This window comes from Vigna radiata, chromosome 7 (assembly GCF_000741045.1).
Source record: "Vigna radiata var. radiata cultivar VC1973A chromosome 7, Vradiata_ver6, whole genome shotgun sequence".
NCBI lineage: Eukaryota > Viridiplantae > Streptophyta > Magnoliopsida > Fabales > Fabaceae > Vigna > Vigna radiata.
This window is the reverse complement of record NC_028357.1, coordinates 45,178,224-45,197,586: the sequence shown is the minus strand read 5'-3', so window position 1 is coordinate 45,197,586 and position 19,363 is coordinate 45,178,224. Positions and strand designations below refer to the sequence as shown.

Here is a 19,363-nt window from a genome sequence, read left to right as displayed (position 1 = left end):
TTGATAATCATAATCATAAAAAATCATCAATAAAAATCCATGGGTAAACATATGTTTTCTTCCACTTCATCCTTTTTTTTCTTTTTCCTTTTTCTTTCTTCTTCTTAGTTGTTCTTGTCACCACAATGTCTATCACCTTCAACTTTTCATTCTTTTTTTTCTCCTCCTCTTATCGTTATTGGTGTTACCTTTATCACTGTTTGATGTTGTTCCTCCTCCTTGTTCTTCTCTTCTTTTTCTGCTCACCCATCTCAAATTATTATGTAACAAATATTGTCAAATTTGAAGAAAACATTGGTGCCCATTTTACCAACGTAATCACTTGTTAGTAAATTCTTTAAGCATAGTAGTTTTAATGATGCCCAGATTAAGTCTCAAGAAATCACATTGCAAGAAGATCCTAAAGACTTGTATTATTTGTAAAAACCTTTTGTAATTAGTAATTTTTGTATAGGACTTAGTGTAGTCTTTGATTCAGGTAACTTATGTTTTAAAATCCTCCTTAGAGTCAAAAGTACTCGGTAATAGATCATCGATTACCTCATAAAGGTTTTATAAAATGTTAAAAACTATATTTTGCCTTTGGAATAATTGATTATCAAGTATGGATGATCAATTATGACTTACAATAATCGATTATTAGGACTAGTCGTTGGAGTTTTTGAGTACTTTTTTTATCGTTGTACATTCATTAAATGCATAATTGATTATCTAAATGAGATATTCGATTATTACGCGTGAAAGGTCTCACAACGGATTTTTGAAGGTATTCTTAAATGAAGTCTTTATATAAAAGATATAGACCCTCATTCTAATACACAATTGTATGTTTTTGAACTAAAGTAAAGTCTAACCTAAGATTTGTATAACTCTTTGAATTGGCTTGGAAACTTGGTGTGAGCAAGAGTGAGAATTTTCACTATAAGTGTGATTGAGTGTTGCTGTTGTTACTAAGTTAAGCATGTCATCCTTTGCGAAACATTCAAAAGAGGTGTTGATCCTTTGTGGTGTTCAGGGAAAAGTGGGTATCATCTCTTATGGTAATAAGAAAGGTGTTTCTAAATCTTAACCTTATTTTTCTGTGTGATTGTAAAAATTTATTGGTTTTGTGATAGTGAAACGTCAATCTTTGTGGGATTAGCAACTGGACATAAAATTTTTGTGATCTGAACCAATATAAAATCATAAGTGAAATTTCTTTCTTCCCTTACTCTATCTTAATTTTTTAAACTATTCGTTAAGTAAGATAAAATTGAGAAAAAATTTTAAAAGACACATTTATAAAAAGAAACAAATTCACCATCTCTTGGTTTATTGTTAACACACTATTCATTTCATCGCACCTCTATCACATTATTAATTGATCTTAAAAAAAATACATTTATTGATTCATTTGTTGTTGAATTTTTTAAAAATTCAATTATCAATAAATTTACCAACGAATATAAAAAAAAATCATTTATAACAAATTTATCAACAATTTTTTTTTAAAAAAGTTCATAATCAACCAATTTAATCACAATAGGATCAAAACTAAAAACATCAACTTTAATATCTATTCTACCAATAAAATTTATTAACAAAAATATCATCAATGATAAATATTATAAATTACAAACAAATTTTGATAAATATTTTTATGGATGATAAAAATTATAATTAAATGACGATCAATTATTCTATTTTTAATAAAAAAAATTATTGATAATTAAAATTTTAAAATTCATATATAATAATATATGTATTATCAACATATTTCTTTTGTCAATAAAATTACGTACCTGTGAGAAAGACGCAAAATGCATGTCTTGAGTTATAGACTTTGAGAAGAACTGTCTGGGAAGCAGAGTAGCAGACTCGTAAGATGGTGCACCAAACTTTTGCACATTCCCCTCCCCTTCATCATAAAACCAAAAGCTATCACATTCATGATGGATAAGATGGAAAATGTGTCTTGGTAAGCCATAGTAGGCCTCGTTAGTTGTAACTATAACCTGCAACCTATCACCCTCATCATCACTCTTCAAAAACAAGTAACTTGGAGTTAGTGTTTTCGACGGCAGTCTATGTTCTATGACACCACACATTTAAAAGCCTTTTGGGCCTACATGCCGGAAACAACGATTGCCAAGCCTGTCTACTGAAACAAACCTAATGAACTCGTACTACTTGCAAAGGAAAGTCCTGCTAAAAAATATATAAATACTATTTATAAATTGTATAGCTGTACGAAATTTCACATGTTCACTCAATCAGCTGTCATTCATCGAAATCCTTCATAAAAAACAAATTCAAAATATCAGTTGAAAACTATTTAAGATGACATTTTTCTTGACAGATTGATATAATGGAATATAACCCAACGTAGTATAAGAAAATAAAAAACTAAATTAAAACTCTCAGTAACTTAGGTACTTTGTTATCACGAGCAACTCTTTATATTTTTCTTGATTAGAGTCACTCAACTTGCATATTGTGTATTACAATTTCATTAATCTCTACACTCACCTAAACTTAGAGAAACATGTAGCTCGGCATTTCTCCTTTTTACTTACACATCATATTCTTTTTTACTTTTGATTAATTTACTAATTTGTCGCGCATATTACAAATTTACTCTATAGACAAAATCCCCCCTACCAAAATTGCATCTGCAAAAACTCAAATTTAAAGTGAACTACTCTCATTGTTCAGTTGATAATGCATACCTTCAAAAGCGTCAACAATAAGCTGTGTTATTTTGCCTCCACCCATGAAGAGAATTGAGCTGATGGAGATACAGTTACACATTTGTCTTTGAATTGGGTATTAATCCTCATAAGTTTGGTTCTAAATTCCCACCATTAAATCATTCAATTTATCATTTAAACCACACTTAAATTAGTTTTAATACAATAATTATAGCAACGCCAAAACGTGCAACCAAAATACAAATGATAATAAATGATATCAATCAACCCATGAGGTTGCATGCAAAATCAGTGGACACCTCATCCAGTTACAATGCAAAAAATGTTGCTGACATGAGTTTGGTTCATGCATAAATAGATTTGATTTTGCTACGGCATTAATTGGTTTTTTCTTCTTCTGTTTTAAAATAACTATTCAAATTTGGTTTATGGAGATTTTTAATAAAATTATCCCAAAAACTTAGTTTCTTTTGTATATTATAGCTTCCACATTTTTTCAATCACATCCCTCTCATTTTCTAAAGAAATCTATTCACTTTCTTCCATCCAAACAATTTCATCTTTAACTCTTTCCTCTTCCTTCTTTCTCTTTCCACCCCAACCCAATCCAATAAAAAACTATATGCCACCAAAAATAATTACTCAACACTTCAAATGTAGATCATTTTCTAAATAAAAATCACACCACAATTAAATAGCTTTTAATGCTTTAGGGGGCCCGGGGGTTCACGAAAGATCCTAAAATGGAATTATTTTCTAGTAATTATTGGCTCTGTGGAGCACTGGTCCCCAACTACTCCCTCTGCATTCATCTTTGAAAACTACCACCACCATTTCTTCAAAAAATCTACGTGAACTGTGTATTTCCTCTGAATAAATGAGAAAACGAATTTTATGAGACAAAAGTAGTATCATAAAATCTCTACTCTAGCTGTCGATTTTAAATGCTACGTAGTTTGAATGGTCCTTGTGAAGTTGTGACATAAATAATATTTAATTTTTCTTCTACCAGTTTCAAGGATACAATAACACTAATTACAACATCCTTCTAGTAATTACAAAGACGTTCAACCATACTCTGCCTGTTAACATAAACTACGGCAGAGCAGGATGAACAAGCGAGATTAGTTAAATAGTCTAAAAGAACGATGCCCGTGCCTGTTATACTGCAGAACCAACTCAGTTGATCATGCGATGCATCAAATGAGTAGCCACGGTTTTGTTAATTACATACTGCCTGCAAATCAAGAAAGAACAACTTCACAACGCCGGCGCCATCAATGTGACCAATAAGTAACAATAAATCTATAGGGCTAAAAGTGACACCATGAACACAATTGTATTACCTCATTTCATATTAGAAGCTGCCAATTACCAGTATAACTATGCAAGATAATGATGTCGACTTTATGATCGAATCCTAAATCATATGTTAATCAACATTTCAAGCGAAGACCACAAAATTGGTTAATTCTAAATCACCACCACACCCCTCTTTCCACACCACCACCTGCTAACACCACAAAGGCACACACGACCATGCCAACGCTAATAATTTGATCCCTTCCGCAGCCAGTAGCCGCATAAGTATGATGGAAATCCTTTTCTACTATCCTTTATATTTCTACAATTCTCAGTACTAACAACTTAGCTTCATAATTTCAGGAACAGACCAGTCTTATCTTCAAAACCAGGTGTCTTCAAAAGTCAACAAGTTAATCCCACAAAAGGGAAACCGGTGGGCTTTAGACAGAATGCATTTTGAAGATATTTTCAGCATTGTAAAGTTCATACGCTGAGAACTTTTGGATATACAAATGTCAGATGTTATATCACACGTGAGAACTATAAACTATCTCGATCAGAAATTCAAGAAATAAAGACCCAGATTGGATAGTTTAAGGCCATAATAACTTTACAAAAAAAAGTATACCTCACTACAAATAATTTTCCAAAGCTACTTACCAACCCATTACCACAAATCCAATGACAATACTCAAAACTATTATATGAAACGAGTTTGACTGCTAAATGGACGTAACAAATACTTGGCTTAAACAACGTATGCATAAATACATACCTCAGCCGGTGCTGGAATGATAGAATCCCTGTAAAGGTTGAAAAGCATTTAAACATACTGCATCTATTCATAATTAAATAGTTCTTAACAAATCAAATATATAGAGTACCTTGGCCTATCAGATTTTGCAAGATGTTTAGACATTATTGATGCCTGCGATAAGACGCATTATCACATAAATTCATTAAAAAATTTGTAATGCAGAGTCAAATTAACACAAACCAATGCTAAAAAAACACTGCCAGGCAATTATTTGAAAGTCGTGATTGAAAGGAAAACTAGTTACATTTATAGAAAGAGAGAAGTGTTTGAATTGAGATACTCGTTTAGTGTGCCCTCCCCCAAAAAAAAAAATTATAGAGTCCACATATATATTGATCCACTTGCTTTTCAACTTTCAGTTAATGAAGAATAGAAGTTACACAGATTTAAATTATGCTTAAGTCCAATTTCAATCTCCATAATGAAGTCAATGTGCAATTTCGGTCTCTAAAAAATATTTAATAGCACATTTGGTCCTACAGTTTTCCAAAATTAAGCAACTTTGGTCCAACATAAATACATAATCTATCCTAACAAAACTACTTGTGTTGTGTGTTTTCAGTGATAAAAGATATTAAAACTTGTTATTTAAGATTACTATGACTATCTTGTGTGAAACAGTAACAAACTATTATTACTAGAGAATTTTAGAAATTCATAATGTAATAGCATTGGACCAAAATTGCTTAATTTTGGAAAATTAGGGAATGGAACGTGCAACTAAAATTTTATAGGAACCAAAATTGCACATTCACAACTATGGGAACCAGAAGTGGATTTAAGCCTTTAAATTAGTAGTTTTATGATAATAGTAGCAGACATAGACTTTCTTTAGCAGACAACAGACAACAATATTAAGTCATACAAAAGTTGATTTTAGAGTATCTTGAAATTTCAATTAACCTAGCATATATGTAGACAAAAACACTCAAAATAGCAGTATTGTCTTTCTTTCTATTTTCCCTCCATTTTTCTGGCTATGTACACAAGCAAAACACCTATTCTTGCTTCTTCTAACACATCTGTTTTTTTCCACCTGTCATTTTAAAGATCATTTTGTATTTTGGCTAAACACTACGAAACATAACAAAGAAGAGCTTCTTTGACTAAGAAACAGCATTTTTTGGTTTACATCACAGTCAAAGTATCAAACAGGCTATAAATGCCTGTGACCTAACTCGAAAAACACAAAACATTACCTGCTCCTGTATGATGCTTCTTGCTTCAACAAGCTGAGCTTCGAGTTCAAGTTCCCTCTCAGTAGCCTCCGAAGTAACTTCTGCTCCCTTTTGAGCATCTTGCAATTGAACCATGCGCTCCTTCATATTTCAATTTTCAAACACTTAACAATCGTAGACAAACAGTTCATGTATGTAAATACTTGAAGAAAAAAATCAGTAAGTACCTTTATAGAAGCCATTTTGTTACGAAGGCTTTCTTCTATTTGATCTCTGGCCATATGAAAAGGTAGGTCAAATACGTCCTGCAAGTATCAAACTCATTAACAATATCAAAAAGAAGTTGGAAAGCGGAACAAAGTATGAAAATTTAATAAGCTTCTTTACCATTTTCCCAACCAATGGAGATTGTGAAGGATCACTTTCAACTCTTTCATTGCCTGTGAGAGATTGCTTAGGTAGTCCGTTAGGTGCATTTAAGAAATCACGCATATCCACCTGTAATCAGTATACTCACAAATCTCACAATCTAGGTTGAGGAACCTGCTTTAGAGGTGTACATCACAGAATAAAGGCCTTTATACAGGGGCAAGTAAAGACTGTAGGAGACAGAATTTAGAATATTGGATGAAATCAGAAAAGAAATTTTGCTGAAAGCCACCAATATCAAAAATACACTACCATGTGAATCTGCTTCCATTTCCCGTTTAGTTAAAATGACCATCCATCATTTTGCACTTTGCATGAAAAAATAATTGATTCCCATAACACATGAAATTTTTTATATTACTGATTTTTGTGACCAAACCAAAGACATAAAACTTTTAATAATGAGAAAGATAATAGAACGAAACAGGCAAGCCCATTCATGTACAGCAGAGGTGTGTACACACACATTCACTCATAGATATTCACTTGGGAAGAAAGGGAATATTAGAGACCTCTCTAAAACTGAAGGCAAGAAGAAAACATTCAAGAAGGAAGCATATAGTGACTGAATTATAACAAAGCAAAAGTTTATGAAAGATACAAAATTACATCACGGAGAATCAGTGAAATGTGAAAAAATGAAACAGTTTGCATTCATAAGTAACTGCAAGTAGAAATATCAGCATATAGCAATAATTACAAATCAAGAACCTACCTGCATTGATCTCAACAATGCTCTTAAATCAGTATTCTCTGCCATCAGTTCTTGATTTTTTGCCTCGTAAGCATCCACCTTTCAATATTAAATTAAAGGGTACGAGATGATGATGTTTCCAGAATGCAAAAAACTATAAAAACAAGGTGAAAGCTTATTATTGAGCATACAATCTTCTTGTAAAAATCATTGTCAGCCTTCTTCCCATTCCATGTTCCTCGTTGCCTCCCTTCCTTCTGTTTACACACATTATAAAAACCAAAAGCATCATGAAACTGGATATCTTCCAAGTCCAAACTAAATGGACAGCTCGTACCTGAAGCAAATTCATTATCTCCATGCCCGACCTAGACTCTTTCTTTTTCTCCATTAAAACTTGGTTTAGTCTCTCCTGCAGATACAAAATACCAGCCCTTCATTTCCAAAATCTGATAAACTGTGAAATCATTCAATCAAGCATCGGTAAAGTTCCTATGATGCAAGAGCACCGATTCCCTTCTTATCGAACTATACAAAAGCAAAGATATCTCACCTGCAATTTTATGTATTCCTTTTCCTTCTTCTTCATCTCATGCAGCTGTTGGGTCTTTACTTGCTTTAACACCATTCAATGGTCAGATTGACAAGAGTCAGAGGCTTATCCGTTTTGAAGTAGGGTCATCCAAACAAGACGCCACAATAAGCAAAATAGATCAAATTCTAACCTGATTGCCAATAACCATTCGCTGAAACTCATCCCTCTCCTGCTGCAGCTTCTCAATTTGAGCCTTCAAAGCTGCCGTGTTTTTAGCTTCCTATACCACAGGAACTCAACCCCAATTAAAATAAAACAATAAATAAACAAATAAGTTCGGGTGGTATCAGTGCACAAATAAGGAAATTGTTTTCCGCTTGCACAATAGAGATACGCCTCTGAACATTTCATTTAAGCACGACAATAATATGATTTACGTTTGTCAAAACCAAAATCCAAGCATTTCCTTACTGTTCTAGTAATAGTCGCTATCTCCCTGTCTTTGACTTGTAGTTGACCTTCGAGCCTCTCCACTTTGGCTTCTAACCTCGAGATGTCAGACAACAGTCTACAACAACATCAAAGGCAAAACACACTGAACTCCTTCAGATAATGCATCAGGAGGGAAACACTAAACAGTGGTTCATACAGGAACTACCGTTGTCTTTGATCATTAGCAGACTCTCTAAATTCGACATCGCGCTGTCTCTGTTGGAGCAGAAAGTAAATGCAATTGCACGTCCTCGCAATGGAAACCTACCACATTTTCCAAAACAACACCATTCACATAACACACGAACACACATTGGCGCAAAAAACGATGTTAAGAGAAGATCAGTTAAATTCTCACGGGGTCATTTGCGAAGAGATCGAGCGAAGCAGGGAATCCGAAAGTGACGAGCGATTGGTTGAGATACTTAGCACAATGCTCCAAATTCTCCACATCGGCGAACGTGTACTCTCTGAAACAAAGAAAGGAAAAGGAAAACCCTACGAATGGATTACAGTGGAAGAAAAATTGAAGAGCATAGGGTTTTCTGAGGTACTAAACTAACCCGGCTGCGAAGGCAGATTGAGAAGGTTGCTGCAGAGAAAAGAGAGAGTGTAAGAGAGATAGAGAGGGCGAAAAACGTGAATAGGGATTGTCGGAGTTTTACCCTAAGATCGAAGTCTCCTTCAGTGGGAGGCATTGTTGTTAGAGTGAGAAAGAGATTGTGTTTCTGGGCTCTGCGTGCGACTCGAGTGAGAGTAGTGTCAGTTTTAGATCTAAATTCTTAGATTTTAAGCGGTGCCCAAATTTGAAGTGGAATCAATCAATAAAGCGGTTGCTATGGTTGGGGACGCTGAATTCTGAATTATGACTATGTCTCCGAATTATACTCTGCACTCGGATATGGATATTTGTTTCTATACCCTCCAATTACACCTCCACAGCTGGCTTCACCTGCACTTTTTCTTTGAGAGACTAGTGACGTGGCGGTTCTTGATTGGTTAGAAAGATGCAAGGTGGCTATCGCGAACTTTATTTTTAGTTCTGAATTGTGGCGCCTAACTAGAGAATCGTTTTGACTCTGGATTTTGGGTTTGGGAAGAAATGAAGTGAAAGCAAAACATCTCTTGAATTAGACGTGCAGGGTTTTGTTTTCTATTTTTGTTGGTTGAGATGCGATTTTCATCTCGTAATCAATGTTTATGGGATATATATATATATACTTCTCCGTTCATAATCAATGTCCATTTTTTTGTTATGTCCCAACGCACTTAACTCCTCCAGCTACTTCTTTTCTTTTTTGATTCATCATCCATCACATTAAAATGTTGGCAATAATCTATATTTGCTTCATTACACTTACCATGAGTCCCTAGAAAATCATTGTGCTAGGTCATTATGATTCTTTTATAATCACAGTAGTAATATGTTACAGATATTGTGCTGAGATAAGAAATTTTTTGTTACATTCAGGATTATAGAATGTCAAGACACAGTTAGTGTATTGATCAAGTAGTACTTTGGACCTTTGGTTGATGAAATTAGATATACTTACGAATAATGATGTTATTAATATATAATCTTTGTTATTTAAAAAATAAACTCACTTCTTTCTTTCTAACATTGACTCAACATTTAAAAAGTAATTCAGCTATCAATTTCAATACAATGATTATAAAAAATTAAATAAAAAAAAAAAAAACTCCCTCTTTAAACCACCCACTAAACATTATTCTTTAATTAATGGCCATTAAACTTTGTTTTAATGTGTTTTGTTTTCTTGAATTGGTTTATGGTGAATTAAGAAAACACAAATATCTAAGAACTGGGATTTTTTTTTCAAGTAGGTGGCAACATTTAATTAAATTGTGACGTTTTAAAATAAATTATTCAGGTAAATTTCTTTTATATGCAAAACTAATTTATTTATTTTAGAATGTGGTGTCTCCTTTGTCTTTTTATGAATTATTGATGTCAAAATGATGATATCTCTTAATGAGATGTAGATAGATAAGGACAGAAGTAACATGATAAACTGATCTAAGACATAAAAATGTCTAAGGACAATGGAACAACAGCACAACCTCAAATAATTAGTGGCATTCATGAATCCTTGCCAAGATTAAGCAAAACCATGATGCTGATTGCGTAAGAATTGGTCCATAATTATTTATTATAATGCTTTACAATGTGTGTCGAATGAATATAACGAAAATATTTTATATTCTATTATATGAATTATTTTTATGAAAACTCAACTTCACTTCCGTCACATAGGAAAAAATATATAGATCAGAGTGTAACATTTTATTTTTAATAATATTTAATTATTAACAAATTCACCACACGTTCAATATAAAAAATAGTTAATTCAACAAAATATATAAAATATTAATATATTTATTTCAAATATAACTATAATGCCATATATATGAAGGGTTTTAAATAATTAAAAGTAATATTACAGTGAATAAAAAGTGTAATAAAATATTTCAAAAAATATATAAACAAAAAAATAAACATCTTATTCTATGCTTCAGTTTCATTATCGTTTTATATTGAATTTACTATAATATTCTCGTATGCATCATTTCAAGTAAGAAAGACAAACATAAAACAATCACAAATGAAAAAATAAACTAATACATAAAAAAAAATAATATAACATTTATATATATATATATATATATATATATATGATAGCACATATAAAAATTTATATCAATCAATCCTAAATAATACAATTATTCTTTCTAAACTTGATTTTCGTAATATATGTATTGATATTAGATTTTAACTAATTATACACTTGTGGTTGTGACCTTTTATACTTTATAAAACTATTATTAATAGGTTTCATCTTATATGATTAACAACTAATGAATAAATTATCGTCATTAAAGTTAATGCTCTATAGTTATTAAAAAAAATAAAAAATGAATAGTTTGTTAGATAGAATTAAAGTCATTCTCATAAAAAAAACATTAGAAACATTAAATATATTCATGTAAGATGTTTAGTCTTCTCGGATTAGAAATATTAAACATAGTTATATAAGATGTTAAGTCCGTTCATATGTTTGTGGTGTTCAGAATAGATATGTTGCAACTCCATGAATTTGTTTTGGATATATAAGTTAAATAAATAAGTGCAAGTTTTTTTTGTAATCTTTTGCTTATTGAGATTATACATATTATCCACCAGTATTTTAATCACTTATCGTCATTATAAATAAGTGTTTATGCTCTTTCTAAGAGTCTCTTTGAGAGTATATACACAGCTTTCTAAAAGCAACAAACTAAATATAGTCTAAACAAGTGCAGCGATGATAAAACGTGCTTATCAAAGGGGAAGACATGTTCCTCATAATCATTTGTATTATTTTATATCCTAATGTTGAATTATTTGAATTATTTATATTTTCAATGTGCTGTATTTTTCTTCTAGTGTTGACTTAATTTGATTGTTTGAGATTTTCACACCATATTTATTGTACCAATATAGTCAATTATTAAAATTGCAAAAGAAATAAAAAATAAACGCTTACTTAACTTAATTAAGTAATATTTCATCAAACTGAGCTATTAAACTCACAATAATCATTACACTGTTTGATAAAAATTAAGATTAAATCCAAAATAATATATATATATATATATATATATATATATATATATATATATATATATATATATATATATATTAACAATACATTGAAATTGACAGCAAACCACACTACAGAAACTAACTTCTATCAAATGAGCTTTTTTGAGAAAAAAATAACAACACGAAGAGGGTAAAATAGACCGGTGTAAATAGAAAAGTTGTTGAGTAAGCCAGGCCCCATAAACCAAAACAGTGATTGAGTGAGATAGGCCTGGTAGGGTAAAAGTGATTGAGTGAGATAGGCCCATTTCAACATCAACATAAATTAAAGGGGGTTACTCCCTGTACCTCCCTAATTCTAACTCCCACCCCCCATTCCATTTTTAAGATTTGTTTTATTAGTTTACTTTTTATATTAATTTTCAGATATTTTAATAATGGAATTTATATGTTTTGATGTATTATTTTTAAATATATTTTTAACGTATAAATGGGAGAGTGAGAGTTGCAGAGAGCGTTTGGAGGAGGAGCGTTTCAAAAGCTTTGGTGGGGGTGGGGGTGGGAATACGAAGGAGAGGAATTTAAGTCTGTGTGTTTTGACTGAGGCAAACTGTAAAAGAGTAAGTTAACTTTAGTAAATAGGTGTAAAATGGTAAAAATAAAAAAAACATAAAGATTAATTTTGTATTTAAAAAAAAATCCAAAAAAATTGGGGGGTGGGGGTTGGAATTGGGGAGGTACAGGGAGTAACTCCCTAAATTAAATTATAAAAAAGTGAATAAAATTATCTGTGCACGTAACAGGCTCAATACTTATTGCTACCTCAACTCATCTCTGATAAAAACAAAAAAATGCACTTATTTTTTAATGCATTTTAAAACATTAAATTCAATGTCAATCAATATAATTTTGAAAGCACTTTAGAGAAATAGTAAAAAAACTCAACCGAAAATTCAAATTCATGATTTTCTTTCACTGATATTTGTTTACAAATAATATTCCTTATATAACTTATTAATTAACAAGTATTTATGATTAAAAAAAAGTGTTAAAAATATATATTAATACCTGAGTAGTAACATATAAACACTGTTTTTATAGGAAACATCTATTAAATATTTTTCCTTTCTTATCACTTGTGAACTCATTTATTATCTATCTCTCTCTCTTTCCTGTGATTTTAATCATAGGTGTAAATGTACATTTGGAGAATAATTCAAACATTGATTTTATTGACTAATGGATTTGTTTCCTTTCTGCAATAGAAACCCATGACCTGTACAAAAAAAAAAAAGAGTCAATATTGATCGCAACAAAAAATTCTCTTACAATAATCTTAATTTGGTTTGAATGTCAAATTAGTGGGATTTATATATTCCATCTATGTATTGATTTGTTATTATATGGTGAAAATGGTCTTTTTGTTTTTTGTCTTACTTCTTTTGAATTCAAAACTTTGAACTTTTTTAAAGGTGAACGCACTTCATGTTGTTCAATGTATAAACAATATGCAATATACTAGTGACAAGGACTACCTAGTCTTACAAATTACGTTGTATTTAAATAGCATATCAGAAAACATTTTTTCAAATTTTAATATATACACAACATAACATCATAACATTAATTGGAGACTAAAACTATTATTATTGTATGTACTATACAATCGTCTCGTATTATATGTATCAAATAGTTCATAACAAAAGTATATTAAAATTTGAATAAGTCAATTACTCGGTCAAACTCCGAGAATGGTCGAATGGTTATAATTGTTCAAGTACTTTAAGTATTACAGATAATCAAATTTATATGTAAAATATATTTGCAAGATACTGGGTCGTGATTAATCCTATACTAATTATAAGTTAACTGAACAGTCATATTCTGTTAACTGAATAGTCATATTGTTGACTTGAGTGTCAGAATATCTTTACTGGATACACCTTTGCATCTCTTGCAGAAAGAACATCAAAGACTTGAAAAAGCTTTACAAGTAAGATTTCAAAAACGACATTAAGAGACTTAGAAAAAAATGTTAAGAAGTATTTTGTTTGTGATTCCATATTCCAAATTTGAAACATTATAAATGTGTTTAAAGGTAAGATTTCAAATCTACTATATAATTAGAAAAATTCACCATTAGGTTAAATACTAATTGGCCCATGTTTCATCATTTCTATTATAAAGTGGGTTTTAAGTCTAATTTAATCCCATAAAACCGGTTTGTAAGGTGAGGTCTGCACCTCACTTATATATATATATATATATATATATATATATATATATATATATATATATATATATATATATATATATATTATAAATTGGCCTTATCTTTAGTTGATGTAAGACTTCCAACACACTCATTCACACCGAGGTATAGACATCTCGTGCATGATAGTAGAAATTGAGTGTTCCAATAGAGGCCCGATAACGGGGGGAAACAGAAATGCTCACTTAGAACTTGCTAGGATAGATACTAATCATGGCTCTGATTAGGGATGACAAAAAAGTCCACGCTCGCAGATATCCGCGGATAAAATCCACAAAGGATTGTTGGTGGATATTTACTACCCGCAACCCGCGGGTAGTGGATATTTTAATACTCACTTATAATTGTGTCGAGTTCGGGTACTACACTATCCGTACCCGCGGATACCCGCTACCCGCTAAAAAGATTGAAATTACAGTTTTACCCTTAGGGTTAAAGGGGGTTTTACTGTTTTGCATTTTTCTTCTTTACTTCTTTATGGTGTCAAGAGTTTTGCCTTTAGGTCAACCTTTTTGTTTTTGCGGAAATCTTGCAGTGGAGGTGCTAGAGTGTTTCCCCCTAATGTAGAAAGGAAAAGGAGGACCTTGAAGCGGCGATTGGCGGCACTCTAGCTTACGGCTCACGGCGGCCGGTGTCATTCATGAACAACCTCGCGCGCGAAGAGGAGAAGGAAGGGAGAAGACCAGACGCCACGTCTGGCGGTCCTTCCGACGGTTAGCAATGGCGCTGGCAGCGCCTTGCGTCGCAAATCGCGGCGACTAATTTCGGTGGAGGCAGCGATGACGAGGATGTGAGGTGTTGAGATGAGAACAGTTCTCTCTCACGCCTGAAGAAGAACATGAAAAGAAGCATAGACGGCAGGGGTAGGAGGCTTTCGCCTTGGCCAGCGATGGATGCTTGAAGATGGTGGTGACTTGGAGGTTGGTGTCCATGGATGTTGGCTTGCGAACTAGGGTTTATGACAGGCACATTGTTATCTTCTGATTTTGTGGTTTGATTTGTAGATCTGGAATTAGGTTTTTGGTAGTGTTCTGGGTTTCCTTGTAGGTGCATCCATGGATGCTTGAAGATGGTGGCGACAAGGTAACACGACATCATTCACGGCGACATAGGGTTTGGTTGCACGGTTTCAGAGCCCACTTTCTAATATGGTATCAGAGCCCATGGTTCGGGTCTGGTGATCGGGTTCAGACGAGTACGTTCTCCCATGATCAGGTGGAGCAAGACAAGTGGCCATTAGCAGATTCGCCGGATGAATCATGAGAGGTGGGCACTAACGAGGGCGGGGAGTGATCGCCAGTGCAAGAGGCACGATGTGCAAGAGGCACAGATAAGAAGTGGCTCCTGGCAAGCTTCTAGTTGGAGGGGCACATGGAAGAATCGAACATACACCGGAATGAGAGAGATATAGAGACTGTATAGGTATGAGACTATACAGTTGAAGGATAGTTTAAAGGAATTAATTTGGCTACTCATATCAACAAATGCATTTGTTTTTCGGTAGCCTAACCCATAAGAACTCCATGGTTAAGCATGCTTAGCCTGGAGTAATTTAGGGATGAGTGACCTTCTGGAAAGTTTGTCAATATTCCCTGTAAGTTGTTAGGACGTTACAAATGGAATATCTTAAGCGTGTTTTAAGCATGTTTCGCCTGATGTAAGAGGCCTTTTGGAGCGGTACCAAAAGCAAACCCGTGAAGGCTAATATCTTATCAAGTGTGGAGATCTATGTGTGTGTTGAACCTTCTCTCTAACAGATCAATGACCCACCCTTTATTTTACTCTATGTGAGACTTTGTTTGCATCCTAACAATCTCCATTTTTGGTGTTATTTACCAATATACTCTTGCATTTGGGATTAGTATATCAAATGATAATTTGGTCTTTGCAACACATAATCATATGGCCCAAAAACATTAAGTAGGTAATTTTGATTAATCATAATCTAACACTGTCATTGTAATAATTCTGTTTTTTGATATTAGACGTCTGTATGTATCTATTAAGGTATCTTGTTAGTAAAGATGATGAAGTATAATAAAAAAAACTTATAAAATCAACCTTTAAAATCTTACAAAAGTCAAAATCATTTTGAAATATATTTTCAGACAAAATCACAAATACAGTAATTGACTATAAGGATATACGTCAAATAAGTTGATATTATATCATTCTCGTACATGAAAACAAAATAATTAATATATTTAAGTTATTTTTATTTCTTAATTTCAATTGGAAGTTTATTTCCATTTACTAAAAAATATCACATGCTTTATTCGTCAACCCACCAAAATATAACACATTGTTGCATTCTAACGAGCTTTGACATCGTCCAAGAACTACTAGCTCCGTATCATTTATTTTAAAAATGCCAAACAGAGTACACCATAGATGCAGGTGGCACGCACGTGTTGACATTACGGTATTTTCTAACATGCATTTTGGTTTTTTCTTCTTTGCCACTTCTCGTTTCGTTCAATCTAAATTATAGTGTCAAGACTTTGACCAATACATTTTCAATTCCTTAATAGATTATAGTCACCTTGTGACTCTAGTCCATTTTCCTTTTCAATATTGGTGCAATTTACTGAACTTTTTAATCCATAAAATGAAGTCTGCTTTGAGAACTTTCTAAGATAGAAACCAAAGGTAGAAAATTATTAGATATATCTCATGCATGTGTTTATTCAACTCTTATATGTTAAATAGCTAACAACATTTAAGTTTGACATAATAATACAAGCTTTTATTGAAACCGGTCGTGTGGAGGGATGCTAATGAACCGGGTAGGACCGGTTTTAGTATCACACCCACATTAAAAAACAGTTTGTTAATTTCTTTGATAAAATCAATAAGTTAGTTATTAACTGATTTGCTTAGTTTATAAATTCTTTTCACTAACAAAAAATATTTAGTATCTCAAACTAATTAACAATTAACTTATCGGCTATAAGTTAACTTATAGATTACGAGTGCATCAATTAATATTTAACTATTAGTTTGACAATACTAGATTATATATGAGTTCGTCAATTAATAATTAACTTATCAGCTGCAAGTTATTAGCTAATTTTGTCAACTGGAAATTTTGACAGAGTGCAAGTATGCTTTTTTTTCAACTACTACAAAAACCTAAAAAATATCTAAATATTAACATATTTACATAATTAACATAATGTTTTTCTTTTCATGGTATGTCAACTTCTCAATTTTTAAAATAGGATTGGTTTAAATAAAAAAACAGTAGATATGTTTATGGTTATGAAAGGTGAGTACCCAAAGTATTAACTTTTTTTTTTGGTCTCAAGTGATACCTTCGTAACACCTTCAATATCAGTATATATCTAAGAAAAAAACTTCATTAATTAATTAAAATACATTATTAACCTCACTTCTTATGTCCCATTTAATGATTTTTTTTATCATTGTACATCAAAATACTAGCTAATTTACGGAAATGTCCAATTATTATTTTTAATTTAAAAAAATCACTCAATAAATACATTTCTTGATTTAGAAATATGACACTCATTAAATATCCTTATTATCTTCCTTTATTTAGAAAAATGTCACTAATTAAATACTTTCATTATTATTATTAATTATTATTATTATTTGTATTGTTATCATTATTTTTAATTTTATTGTTATGATTATTACTATCATTTAATATTAATATTATTAATATTACTATTATTACAACTACTAATATTATTATGAGTATTATTATTAATATTTTTATTATGAACAATATATATATATATATATATATATATATATATATTATGAACAATATATCATTTAAAAAATTAATACCACTAAAATGTTGAATGGAGGTTGGGTTCCTATCTATAAATTCTCTTCTGGAAATAAGATTTTGTACAATTGGATTTTCATTCCATGATCTGAGATCAGCACCTTATTCCACAAAATCTTAATTTTATATTGAAAAATTTGATACCTTTACAGTAATGTATGTAACTTTTAGATAAACACGGAATCGTGACGCGCCGATTAAAGTAACTATTTTTTCGCAAGTTGAGCAAAATCTGAACAACGTAAAATTACCTAAAAATTCATGAGCTGTTTTTTCTAAAAATGATTGTTTCATTTTAAATCAAATTGTGAATGCAAACGAGAATAGAATAATGAACTTCACTATATGAGATCGTAACAAGAGCATGGACAACATAATTCACTTGTTTTAACAAAACTCATCCTAAGGTTTACTAAAATTAAGAACATGCAAGTTAGAGACATGAGCTATGACAAGATTAAAATTAAAGACAATGAGTATAAAAAATGATAATATTCAAGTTGATCTACCTATGAATAGTATGATTGAAGGTCCCTCTTTCAGGCTATCGGATGAAATTGTGATGCTGACTTCGAATACAAATAACGATCATAGAAGAGTTTTTGATTCTTTAAAAATTGCAATATCAGAGTTGTACATTTAGTGTTGGCAGCTATATATAGGTGGCAACTAGCTTGTGGTTGCAATCAGTATCTGTGAAGAAAATATGAAAAACGAAGCATGCATGAGGACAAATTTCAATGTGAACACTCATATTTAATGTCATTTTATGAAGAAGTATCAGGAAGTGGAGCCAGAAAACTAAGTATTTTGTGGGCAGAATGCATAGCCATGGCTGAAATAATAATGTCCAAAACCAAATTTGTGAACCTTGTGTCACAATGCTTCCCTCTGCTGGCGACAACTTCACCATCATCACAAAATCCAAATTCAACGTGCTCAACCCTCAAACACTTGACCCTACACTTATTTTACCATCAATACGTGGAATTCGAATTTTTATCATAGTTTTATCTTTTAAAAATATCTCAAAAATTGAAAAAAAAAAGTATGCTTAAATTACGTTGACATCGATTTTTAAGAAATGTTATACTATTCAAAATACTATAACATCTAATGATGTTTAATATAATCAGTCAAATTGAACAAAGTGTTTTAGAAGACTCGGTTTTCCTTAACGCTGTTGTTAGAACTGTCAATTAGGTCCTCTAATAGGCCCTGGCCCTAGTCCATGTGGGTTGGGACCGAAAAAGTCCCTAGGGCCAAAAAAGACCTTTATTAAAAAAGCCCCCAGGGCTAAAAAGCCCCAAAGCCCTGTGGGTTAGGGCCAGCCCATGGGCTTTCTTTTTTACAAAAAAATTAAATATCCAAAAATAAATTGTATTTTTACAAAGAAAAGGAACATTTATGTTAAGTGTTATAACTTGGAAAATACATGTAAGCATACATGTAAGCATCTTTCTTTTACTTTAGTAAATATTTTTACATAATTATTAATTAGAAAATAATAAATAGCATTTCATATTTTTC

At 31.8% G+C, this 19,363-nt stretch overlaps 1 protein-coding gene across 1 annotated transcript; it reads right to left on the bottom strand.

The window, feature by feature from the left end:
• Positions 1 to 3,599: 3,599 nt before the first annotated feature.
• On the bottom strand, positions 3,600 to 9,293 carry LOC106769008 (afadin- and alpha-actinin-binding protein). The gene is made up of 16 exons (XM_014654443.2): positions 8,806 to 9,293; positions 8,704 to 8,732; positions 8,499 to 8,610; positions 8,307 to 8,404; positions 8,120 to 8,216; positions 7,839 to 7,928; positions 7,667 to 7,729; positions 7,451 to 7,525; positions 7,305 to 7,370; positions 7,135 to 7,212; positions 6,378 to 6,488; positions 6,218 to 6,295; positions 6,012 to 6,131; positions 4,880 to 4,923; positions 4,771 to 4,798; positions 3,600 to 3,927 (listed from the first exon to the last, which is right to left on the bottom strand). The coding sequence occupies exons 1-16, from the start codon at positions 8,836 to 8,838 to the stop codon at positions 3,913 to 3,915; spliced, it is 1,137 nt and encodes a 378-aa protein (XP_014509929.1). The 5' UTR covers positions 8,839 to 9,293; the 3' UTR covers positions 3,600 to 3,912.
• Positions 9,294 to 19,363: the final 10,070 nt, after the last annotated feature.

Coding starts and splice junctions, on each gene's coding strand:
- LOC106769008 (XM_014654443.2), bottom strand. CDS start 8,838: ATGCCTCCCACTGAAGGAGACTTCGATCTTAGG. Junction 7,526..7,666: donor AGGAATACATAAAATTGCAG/GTGAGATATCTT, acceptor TTGTATCTGCAG/GAGAGACTAAACCAAGTTTT. Junction 7,213..7,304: donor ATGATTTTTACAAGAAGATT/GTATGCTCAATA, acceptor TAATATTGAAAG/GTGGATGCTTACGAGGCAAA.